We start from the raw sequence: 12,122 nt of genomic DNA on the forward strand, positions 1-12,122 counted from the left end.
CTCTGCTGACACCTCTGTCCATTTTAGGAACTGTCCAGATTAGGAGTAAATCCCCATAGCAAACCTCTCCTGCTCCGGACAGTTCCTAAAATGGACAGAGGTGTCAGCAGAGAGCACTGTGGTAAGACAAAGGAAATTCAAAAGGAAAAAAAAAACTTCCTGTGGAGCACATAGCAGCTGCAAGGAAAGTACTGGAAGGATAACATTTTTTAAAACAGATTTAATTTACACCAGTTGATTAAACAAAATAAATAAAGTTTTCCAGGGGAATACCCCTTTAAAGTGTAGTTAAAGGACAACTATAGTGGAACACATATATTCCCGTGCCGGTGATAGGCTGAGCCCACTGTCATGTAATGAGCTCTGGCCGGCTCCTTACATGACAGTGGGTTCAGCCCATCACCGGCCGGGGCGGGACATCGCTGTGGCCAGTCATACGCCGACGGCTCTGCAGCGTCCCCGTCCCCAGGAAGTGGAATGAGGTCAGCACTGCCGGGCCGTGAGGCCTGTGCCGGACCAACGGGGGCTCATAGGAAGGTATTATGAGTTTATTTTGTTTATTTTTGAGGCCTGGGAATATATAATAGTGTACCACTAAAGTTGTCCTTTAAATAAGCAGCAGCAAAATACAGCACTTTTGTTACATAAGGAGGGAACAGAGGCACTCACCTAAAGAAGGGGTTCTTCAGATCCAGCAGATTACTTGATTTGGATCCAGTCTGATCCACCTGAGCAACAATACTGATATCGTAACTCTGCCTGCAGGGAAAAAAAAAAGAGGAGGAAATGGTGTCAAGAATGCAATGTCAGCAGGGCACAAGGAGTGACGGGTGTTTATGTGAGGTTTCCCCTTGCTCCTACCTCTTATTAGCTATGAGCAAAACTGTTCCAGACAGAGTATCTCCAGCTTTGGTGAAGAGCGGGGACTGCAGAAGGCAGCGGACTTGGTACCAGTGGGTGAGCGGTTCAGTGGGTGCTGTGGACAGCCACACAGTCATTCTGGAGGGGAGAAAGCGCGCGAACAGATCAGGATTATGACCAATGACAATCATTTAATTTTCTGAGTAAAATCCTCAGATATCAAGATCTCTGCTTGCTGTCTGTTGCTTCATTTTTACTTCTAATAGATTGTAGTCAGTCCTGGTAACGTAACATGCACAGAACTCTCAGAACTGAACTGGAACAAGTGAGGTCCTTCACATGATCATATGGGAACATCCCGTAGATTAGTGATGTCCAAACTGCAACCCTCCAGATGTTGCAAAACTACAACTCCCAGCATGCCCGGACAGCCAACGGCTGTCCGGGCATGCTGGGAGTTGTAGTTTTGCAACATCTAGAGGGTTGCAGTTCGGCTGTCCAGGCATGCTGGGAGTTGTAGTTTTGCAACATCTGGAGGGTCGCAGTTTGGACGCCACTGAGATCCGCAGTTTAGACACCACCACTGTCTCAAGCAGAGATCTTGTGAACATCATAGAGAATGTACAATGGAAAAAACGGAATACCTTTACCGCACAAGGAATTATTAATGAGAATCGGATTAACCCTCTACGACTCGAGATCGGCTGGTACTTACATGGATCCAATGAAAGCCACATCAAACCAGAAGGCCAAGCCGTGTACCAGGCCCGAATGCAGCATGTGGAAGGAGAAGGGGATCTCTATCCTGGGGAGAGAAGGTAGTTACCACCATTATAAACAACTACAACCGATGTTGATCTTTAAAGGGGTACTCTGAAATCAACTGGAGTCAAAGTTAAAGCAGATCTGTAAAATTACTTCTATTTAAAAATCTTAATCCTTCCAGTACTTAGCTGCTACATGCTCCACAAGAAGTATTTTCTTTCTGAATTTCCTTTCTGTCTGACCACAGTGCTCTCTGCTGACAGCTCTGATCATTTTAGGAACTGTCCAGAGTAGGAGTAAATCCCCATAGCAAACCTCTCTTGCTCCAGATTTGTAAATTACTTCTATTAAAAAAATAAAAAATTTTAATCCTTCCAGTACCTATTAGAATTTTTTTGGGGATCTCTTTTTTCTGACCGACAACAGTGCTCTCTGCTGACACCTCTGCCCGTATCAGGAACTGTCCAAAGCAGGATAGGTTTGCTATGGCGATTTGCTCCTGCTTCTGACAGAGGTGTCAGCAGAGAGCACTGTGGTCAGAAAAAGAAATCCAAAAAAAAATAATAACTTTCTCTGTAGTATACAGCAGCTGATAAGTACTGGAAGGATTAAGATTTTTTAAATAGAAGTAATTTACAAATCTGTTTAACTTTCTGGCACCAGTTGATTAAAAAAAAAATATAAAAAAAATATTGTTTTCCACCAGAGTACCCCCTTTAACCCCTTAAGGACATAGGGCGTATCCATACGCCCCCGTTTCCAAGTCCTTAAGGACCGAGGGCGTATGGATACGCCCTGAGCATTTCCGGCCCCCACCGCTAGCCGGAGGGGAGCCGGAGCCGGATGCCTGCTGAAATCGTTCAGCAGGCATCCCGGCATATCGCCCAGGGGGGTCATTATGTCCCCCCATGTCAGCGATTGCCGCAGATCGCTGGACAATTCAGTCCAGCGATCTGCGGCAGATTCCGGGTCAATCGGGTCTCCAGTGACCCGATGACCCGGAATTACTGGCTGATCGGGGCCGTCAGAGACGGCCCCGAACAGCCAGAGGCAGCAGGGGTGAGGTGGCACTGGTGCCACCTCACGATCGCCCTGATTCGTCGGACGGATTACCGGCCGACCAATCAGGGCGCCTGCTGCGGGTGTCACTCCCGCAACCCGCTCCGCCCCTCTTCCGGAGGACGTGAGCGGGTGCGGGAAGACGACCCCCGGTGCTGGGGACCCCGATCCCCGGCGTCCCTGTTGGGATCGGGGCCCCAGGAGCAGCGGCGGCGGCGGCGACGACGAGGGACTGACCTGTGCTGCTGGATCGTTGGAGGTGAGTGACAGCCTCCTGCTGTTGCTTAGCAACAGCTCCCAGCATGCAACAAGGGCATGCTGGGAGCTGTAGTTATGCAACAACAGGAGGCAGACCACCACAACTCCCAGCATGCCCTTATGGGCATGCTGGGACTTATAGTTTTGCAACAGCTGAAGGCACATTCTTTCTATGTAAAAGTGTACCTTCAGCTGTTGTGTAACTACAACTCCCAGCTTGCACAATCAGCTAAAGTGCATGCTGGGAGTTGTAGTGGTGCATCTGGTGGTTGCATAACTACAACTCCCAGCATGCCCGTTGGCTGTCGGTGACTGCTGAGAGTTGTAGTTTTGCAACAGCTGAAGGCACACTGAGTTAAGTAGTAAACCAGTGTGTCTCCAGCTGTTGCATAACTACAATCCCCAGCATCCCCAGCCAATGTAGTATGCCTCCGGCTGTTGCATAACTACAAGACCCAGCATGCCCTTCCGCTGTCCGTACATGCTGGGGGTTGTAGCTTTTGCAACAGCTGAAGGCACACTGGTTGCAAAACACTGAGTTTGTTACCAAACTCGGTGTTTCACAACCTGTGTGTCTCCAGCTGTTGCAAAACTACAACTCCCAGCATGCACTGATAGACCGTACATGCTGGGAGTTGTAGTTTTGCAACAGCTGTATGTTTCCCCCCCCCAATGTGAATGTACAGGGTACACTCACATGGGCGGAGGATTACAGTAAGTATCCGGCTGCAAGTTTGAGCTGCGGCAAATTTTCTGTCGCAGCTCAAACTGCCAGCGAGAAACTACTGTGAACCCCCCGCCCATGCGACTGTACCCTAAAAACACTACACTACACTAACACACAATGAAATAAAAAGTAAAAATCACTACATATACACATACCCCTACACAGCCCCCCTCCCCTCCCCAATAAAAATGAAAAACGTCTGGTACATCACTGTTTCCAAAACGGAGCATCCAGCGGTTGCAAAACTACAACTCCCAGCATGCACTGATAGACCGTCCATGCTGGGAGTTGTAGTTTTGCAACAGCTGGATGTTCCCCCCTCCAATGTGAACGTACAGGGTACACTCACATGGGCGGAGGATTACAGTAAGTATCCGGCTGCAAGTTTGAGCTGCGTTAAATTTTCTGCCCCAGCTCAAACTGCCAGCGAGAAACTACTGTGAACCCCCGCCCATGCGACTGTACCCTAAAAACACTACACTACACTACCACACAATAAAATAAAAAGTAAAAAACACTACATATACACATATCCCTACACAGCCCCCCTCCCCTCCCCAATAAAAGTGAAAAACGTCTGGTACGCCACTGTTTCCAGAATGGAGCCTCCAGCTGTTGCAAAACAACTACTCCCAGTATTGCCAGATAGCCACTGACTGTCCAGGCATTCTGGGAGTTTTACAACAGCTGGAGGCCCCCTGTTTGGGAATCACTGGCGTAGAATACCCCTATGTCCACCCCTATGCAATCCCTAATTTAGGCCTCAAATGCGCATGGCGCTCTCACTTTGGAGCCCTGTCGTATTTCCAGGCAACAGTTTAGGGCCACATATGGGGTATCGCCGTACTCGGGAGAAATTGGGCTTCAAATTTTCTGGGGTATTTTTTGCTATTACCCTTTTTAAAAATGTAAAATTTTTGGGAAAACAAGCATTTTAGGTAAAAAAAAAATTTTTTTTTTTACGTATACAAAAGTCATAAAACACCTGTGGGGTATAAAGGTTCACTTAACCCCTTGTTACGTTCCCCGAGGGGTCTAGTTTCCAAAATGGTATGCCATGTGTTTTTTTTTTTTTGCTGTCCTGGCACCATAGGGGCTTCCTAAATGCGGCATGCCCCCAGAGCAAAATTTGCTTTCAAAAAGCCAAACGTGACTCCTTCTCTTCTGAGACCTGTAGTGCGCCAGCAGAGCACTTTTCACCCCCATATGGGGTGTTTTCTGAATCGGGAGAAATTGGGCTTCAAATTTTGGGGGGTGTTTTCTGCTATTACCCTTTTTAAAAATGTAAAAATTTTGGGAAACCAAGCATTTTAGGTAAAAAAAAATAAAAAATGTTCACATATGCAAAAGTCGTGAAACACCTGTAGGGTATTAAGGTTCACATTACCCCTTGTTACGTTCCCCGAGGGGTCTAGTTTCCAAAATGGTATGCCATGTGTTTTTTTTTTGCTGTTCTGGCACCATAGGGGCTTCCTAAATGCGGCATGCTCCCAGAGCAAAATTTGCTTTCAAAAAGCCAAATGTGACTCCTTCTCTTCTGGGACCTGTAGTGCGCCAGCAGAGCACTTTTCACCCCCATATGGGGTGTTTTCTGAATCGGGAGAAATTGGGCTTCAAATTTTGGGGGGTGTTTTCTGCTATTACCCTTTTTAAAAATGTAAAAATTTTGGGAAACCAAGCATTTTAGGTAAAAAAAAATAAAAAATGTTCACATATGCAAAAGTCGAGAAACACCTGTAGGGTATTAAGGTTCACATTACCCCTTGTTACGTTCCCCGAGGGGTCTAGTTTCCAAAATGGTATGCCATGTGTTTTTTTTTTGCTGTTCTGGCACCATAGGGGCTTCCTAAATGCGACATGCCCCCAGAGCAAAATTTGCTTCAAAAAGCCAAATGTGACTCCTGCTCTTCTGAGACCTGTAGTGCGCCAGCAGAGCAATTTTCACCCCCATATGGGGTGTTTTCTGAATCGGGAGAAATTGGGTTTCAAATTTTGGGGGGTATTTTCTGCTATTACACTTTTTAAAAATGTAAAATTTTTGGGAAACCAAGCATTTTAGGTAAAAAATATATAATTTTTTTTACATATGCTAAAGTCGTGAAACACCTGTGGGGTATTAAGGTTCACTTTACCCCTTGTTACGTTCCCTGAGGAGTCTAGTTTCCAAAATGGTATGCCATGTGTGTTTTTTTGCTGTTCTGGCACCATAGGGGCTTCCTAAAGGTGACATGCCCCCCAAAAACCATTTGACGCTCCTTCCCTTCTGAGCCCGCCGAACAATTAACATAGACATATGAGGTATGTGCTTACTCGAGAGAAATTGGGTTTCAAATACAAGTAAAAATTTTCTCCTTTTTACCCCTTTCAAAAATTCAAAAATTGGGTCTACAAGAAAATGCGAGTGTAAAAAATGAAGATTTTGAATTTTCTCTTTCACTTTGCTGCTATTCCTGTGAAACACCTAAAGGGTTAATACACTTATTGAATGTCATTTTGAATACTTTGGGGGGTGTAGTTTTTATAATGGGGTCTTTTATGGGGCATTTCTAATATGAAGGCCCTTCAAATCCACTTCAAACGTGAACTGGTCCATGAAAAATAGCGAGTTTGAAAATTTTGTGAAAAATGTCAAAATTGCTGCTGAACTTTGAAGCCCTCTGGTGTCTTCCAAAAGTAAAAACTCATAAATTTTATGATGCAGACATAAAGTAGACATATTGTATATGTGAACCCCAAAAAAATATATTTTGAATATCCATTTTCCTTACAAGCAGAGAGCTTCAAAGTTAGAAAAATGCAAAATTTTCATTTTTTTCATCAAATTTGGTGATTTTTCACCAAGAAAGGATGCAAGTTACCATAAAATTTTACCACTAAGTTAAAGTAGAATATGTCACGAAAAAACAATCTCGGAATCAGAATGATAACTAAAAGCATTCCAGAGTTATTAATGTTTAAAGTGACAGTGGTCAGAATTGCAAAAAACGCTCCGGTCCTTAAGGTGAAAAAGGGCTCGGTCCTTAAGGGGTTAAAGAACATTCAGTACTTTAGTTTACCTGTGCAAATCGTTCTCTTTGGCATCCAGGAAATTCACTGTATACTTCACAGATTTGGCCATCAGGATTCTAATATCAAAGGTGTCCTGAAGGGGAGAGGATAGGGTTAATGGGTGGGAGAAGGAAACCAGGCAATTCCATGCAGCGCGCTGCGCTACTCACCACAACCGGCTGCTTAAAATACTCATCCACAGCGGCCCCACGCAGAGCCGAGAGGTCCACACCATGGAAAGATGGCTGATACCTGTGGAGGAGGGTTTATAAAGAGCAGTGCTGGGATGGGACAATGAGACGGGGGACTGGGGGGGAACCGACACTCACCAGAAATTGGCTTTTGTAAACTGCTCCATGTAAAGCTGCTCATCTGTAAATGGTGCGAGGTGAACGTCTCCAATCGTGGGGAACATGTTACCTGGAGAGAAGCAAAGGGTCAAGACATATGGAGAGAAAACTATGACAAGAAAATAGAATATAGGTAGTTATATTCTTGTATATAGGAGGCAGTATTATAGTAGTTATATTCTTGTACATAGGAGGCAGCATTATAGTAGTTATATTCTTGTACATAGGAGGCAGTATTATAGTACAGTAGTTATATTCTTGTATATGAGGCAGTATTATAGTAGTTATATTCTTGTATATAGGAGCAGTATTATAGTAGTTATATTCTTGTACATAGGAGGCAGTATTATAGTAGTTATATTCTTGTATATAGGAGCAGTATTATAGTAGTTATATTCTTGTACATAGGAGGCAGTATTATAGTAGTTATATTCTTGTACATAGGAGGCAGTATTATAGTAGTTATTTTCTTGTATATAGGAGCAGTATTATAGTAGTTATATTCTTGTATATAAGAACAGTATTATAGTAGTTATATTCTTGTATATAGGAGCAGTATTATAGTAGTTATATTCTTGTACATAGGAGGCAGTATTATAGTAGTTATTTTCTTGTATATAGGAGCAGTATTATAGTAGTTATATTCTTGTATATAGGAGGCAGTATTATAGTAGTTATATTCTTGTACATAGGAACAGTATTATAGTACAGTAGTTATATTCTTGTATATGAGGCAGTATTATAGTAGTTATATTCTTGTATATAGGAGCAGTATTATAGTAGTTATATTCTTTTATATAGGGGGCAGTATTATAGTAGTTATATTCTTGTATATAGGAGGCAGTATTACAGTAGTTACATTCTTGTATATAGGAGGCAGTATTACAGTAGTTACATTCTTGTATATAGGAGGCAGTATTATAGTAGTTACATTCTTGTATATAGGATGCAGTATTATAGTAGTTACATTCTTGTATATAGGATGCAGTATTATAGTAGTTACATTCTTGTATATAGGATGCAGTATTATAGTAGTTATATTCTTGTATATAGGAGCAGTATTATAGTAGTTATATTCTTGTATATAGGAGCAGTATAATAGTAGTTATATTCTTGTATATAGGAACAGTATTATAGTAGTTATATTCTTGTATATAGGAGGCAGTATTATAGTAGTTCTATTCTTGTATATAGGGGCAGTATTATAGTAGTTCTATTCTTGTATATAGGAGCAGTATTGTAGTTCTATTCTTGTATATAGGAGGCAGTATTATAGTAGTTATATTCTTGTATATAGGAGGCAGTATTATAGTAGTTATATTCTTGTATATAGGTGCAGTATTATAGTAGTTATATTCTTGTATATAGGAGCAGTATTATAGTAGTTATATTCTTGTATATAGGAGGCAGTGTTATAGTAGTTATATTCGTGTATACAGGAGCAGTATTATAGTAGTTATATTCTTGTATATAGGAGCAGTATTATAGTAGTTCTATTCTTGTATATAGGAGCAATATTATAGTAGTTATATACAGTGGGGTAAAAAAGTAGTCAGCCATCAATTGTGCAAGTTCTCCCACTTAAAAAGACAATGGGAAAAAAAAAATTCATAAAATCCCATTGTCTGATTTTTAAAGAATTTATTTGCAAATTATGGTGGAAAATAAGTATTTAGTCACCTACAAATAAAGCAAGATTTCTGGCTCTCACAGACTAACAACTTCTGTAAGAGTCTCCTCTGTCCTCCACTCGTTACCTGTATTAATGGCTCCTGTTTGAACTTATCAGTATAAAAGACACCTGTCCACAACCTCAAACAGTCACACTCCAAACTCCACTATGGCCAAGACCAAAGAGCTGTCGAAGGACACCAGAAACAAAATTGGAGACCTGCACCAGGCTGGGAAGACAATCTGCAATACGCAAGCAGCTTGGTGTGAAAAAAAAAATCAACTGTGGGAGATATTAGAAAATGGAAGACATACCAGACCACTGATAATCTCCCTCGATCTGGGGCTCCACGCAAGATCTCACCCCGTGGTGTCAAAATGATCACTGTGAGCAAAAATCCCAGAACCACACGGAGGACCTAGTGAATGACCTGAAGAGCTTGGACCAAATTAACAAAGGCTTCATTCAGTAACACACTACGCCGCCAGGTACTCAAATCATGGAGTGCCAGACATGTCCCCCTGCTTAAGCCAGTACATGTCCGGGCCAGTCTGAAGTTTGCTAGAGAGTATTTGGATGATCCAGAAAAGGATAGGGAGAATGTCATATGGTCAGACCAAACCAAAGAAAAACAACTCGTTGTGTTTGGAGGAGAAAGAATGCTGAGTTACATCCAAAGAACACCATACCTACTGTGAAGCATGGGGGTGGAAACATCATGCTTCGGGGCTGTTTTTCTGCTAAGGGAACAGGATGACTGATCAGTGTAAAGCAAAGAATGAATGGGGCCATGTATCATGAGATTTTGAATGAAAACCTTCTTCCATCAGCAAGGGCATTGAAGATGAAACGTGGCTGGGTCTTTCAGCATGACAATGATCCCAAACACACTGCCCGGGCAATGAAGGAGTGACTTCGTAAGAAGCATTTTAAGGTCCTGGAGTGGCCTAGCCAGTCTCCAGATCTCAACCCCATAGAAAACCTTTGGAAGGAGTTGAAAGTGTGTTGCCCAGCGACTGCCCCAAAACATCACTGTTCTAGAGGAGATCTGAATGAAGGAATGGGACAAAATACCAGCAACAGTGTCTGAAAACCTTGTAAAGACTTACAGAAAACTAGGGATGTCCCGATACCATTTTTTTAAGACAGAGTACGAGTACGATACTTTAATTCTAGTACTCGCCGATACCAAGTACGAGTACTTTTATTTTAAAGGGAATCTGACAGCAGGGTGACGCGGTTTCTGGCGCTGTTTACCGTGCTGATATGTGGGTTCCTTGTTGAGTACAATGGAGGCGGCTGCTGTAGTATGAGCCAAGATTTCTCTCTTCTCCATTGGGCAGAACAGGGAATTTGAATTGTCTGTGAGACCTATGACCACATGGTGAGCAGCGGTAGAAACCGGGTCACCTGCACTATCTACATATAAATTCAAGTTAGTGCAGGTGACTCTTCTGTTAGATTGCCTTTAATAGTAGGTAGTCTCCCCTTGCAGACATTAGCAGCAGCCCCCCTTGTAGACAGCAGCCTCCCTTGTAGACAGCAGCCCCCCCCCCCTGTTTAGACAGCAGCAGCAGGGCCCCCCTTTAGACAGCAAGCTCCCCTGTAGAAATTAGTAGCAGCACACAGCTCACCTGCGGCTGTCCTCCATCGGGTGCTACCGCTCCACTGCCCCGTTCTTCCGTCCTCCCGATCAGCATCATGGCGTCCTATGGAGGAGCATGTGACATATACGTCACTCTGCTTCCTGCGTAGCGTTACGCTGGGCGCAGGTGGAGCGACGTGTGTGTCACATGCTCCTCCATGGAACACTATGAAGCGGACGGGAGGACTGGAGAACGGGGCAGCATAGCTGCACCAGGTATCTGGCATGGTATCGGGGACATTAAACGAGTCCCCGATACCATGTAAATGGCTAGTATCGGCCCCTATACGGATACTAGTATCGGTACATCCCTACAGAAAACGTTTGACCTCTGTCATTGCCAACAAAGGGGATACAACTAAGTATTGAGATGAACTTTTGCTATTGACCAAATACTCATTTTCCACCATAATTTGCAAATACATTTAAAAATCAGACAATGTGATTTTATGGATTTTTTTCTCATTATGTCTCATAGTTGAGGTATAAAATTACAGGCCTCGCATCTTTTTAAGTGGGAGAACTTGCACAATTGGTGGCTGACTGAATACTTTTTTTGCTCCATAGTACTTGTCCACAAGACTATTTTGGTGGAAGCTATAGCCAATTTTAGTAAAAAACTAAAAGAAACAAGTGTTAAGAACGCCCATATTTATTAACAGGAGATGTATGGTTTGTGTCTTACCATTGGGTTTAAGAAACTTCTTTGCATGTAAGTAACTCTCAAGCATCCGCTCATTGAATAGCATGTATCCCATGGGCTCAGATATGATAATATCCACCTGCTCTGGCAGAGCTACTTCCTCCACCTTCCCTGGGATGACCACTATACGATCTGTCAGGTTGTTACTCTTCACTAGCAGCTGTAGAGGGCATAGGACAAGGATTAATCATAAGACCCTTTCACATCACTACCACTAGAGATGAGCGAACTTACAGTAAATTCGATTCGTCACAAACTTCTCGGCAGTTGATGACTTTTCCTGCATAAATTAGTTCAGCTTTCCGGTGCTCCGGTGGGCTGGAAAAGGTGGATACAGTCCTAGGAGACTGTTTCCTAGGACTGTATCCACCTTTTCCAGCCCATGGGAGCACCTTAAGGCTGAACTAATTTATGCAGAAAAAGACATAAACTGCCAAGCCGAGAAGTTCGTGACGAATCGAATTTACTGTAAGTTCGCTCATCTCTAACTACCACCCCTAGCTTTCATACTCCACTCACCTCAGCGTGCTGCGCCATGGTACTCGCTTCTACAGCATACACCTTACGAGCACCAGCCTGAACTGCAAAGAAGGACAGGATCCCTGAACCACAGCCAACGTCCAACACAACCTGACATAGGGAGAGTAAGAGTTATAACAAATTGCGACCAAGGAGTGATTGCTAGCTCCTATGAGGGCGTCCGGTTCACACCTTGTCCTTGAAGTCTGTGTGGTTTTGTAAGATAGCTCTTTGATAAGTGCCAGTTCTGACGTAATCCTGCATCATGTTCTGCTGCTGTGAAAGGTAGCCATAAAACTGCAGGAGAGGAAAAAGACAAACTAATAATACATCAACAGATAAAGCTTCTTGACCCATCTCAGTTTCCCATTGTAGCCTGTCTGGCTGTTATCTTGCTATGATTTATTGCCTCACTAGAAAGAGACATACCGTATATACTCGAGTATAAGCAGAGTTTTTCAGCACGATTTTTCGTGCTGAAAACGCCCCCCCTCGGCTTATACTCGAGTGAACTC

General features: G+C 43.2%; 1 protein-coding gene across 3 annotated transcripts in view; it reads right to left on the reverse strand.

The window, feature by feature from the left end:
- Positions 1-12,122, reverse strand: part of CARM1 (coactivator associated arginine methyltransferase 1) — a 40,269-nt gene that overhangs the window by 6,810 nt on the left and 21,337 nt on the right. For all 3 annotated transcript variants that reach the window (XM_056570503.1, XM_056570505.1, XM_056570504.1), the window contains exons 4-12: positions 11,800-11,904; positions 11,608-11,718; positions 11,071-11,248; positions 7,048-7,138; positions 6,889-6,970; positions 6,727-6,812; positions 1,577-1,666; positions 862-999; positions 670-759 (exon numbers count right to left, since the gene is read on the reverse strand). In XM_056570503.1, coding sequence (XP_056426478.1) covers positions 670-759; positions 862-999; positions 1,577-1,666; positions 6,727-6,812; positions 6,889-6,970; positions 7,048-7,138; positions 11,071-11,248; positions 11,608-11,718; positions 11,800-11,904 — 971 coding nt within the window. The remainder of the gene's footprint in view (positions 1-669; positions 760-861; positions 1,000-1,576; positions 1,667-6,726; positions 6,813-6,888; positions 6,971-7,047; positions 7,139-11,070; positions 11,249-11,607; positions 11,719-11,799; positions 11,905-12,122) is intronic.

Source organism: Hyla sarda, chromosome 4 (assembly GCF_029499605.1).
Source record: "Hyla sarda isolate aHylSar1 chromosome 4, aHylSar1.hap1, whole genome shotgun sequence".
NCBI lineage: Eukaryota > Metazoa > Chordata > Amphibia > Anura > Hylidae > Hyla > Hyla sarda.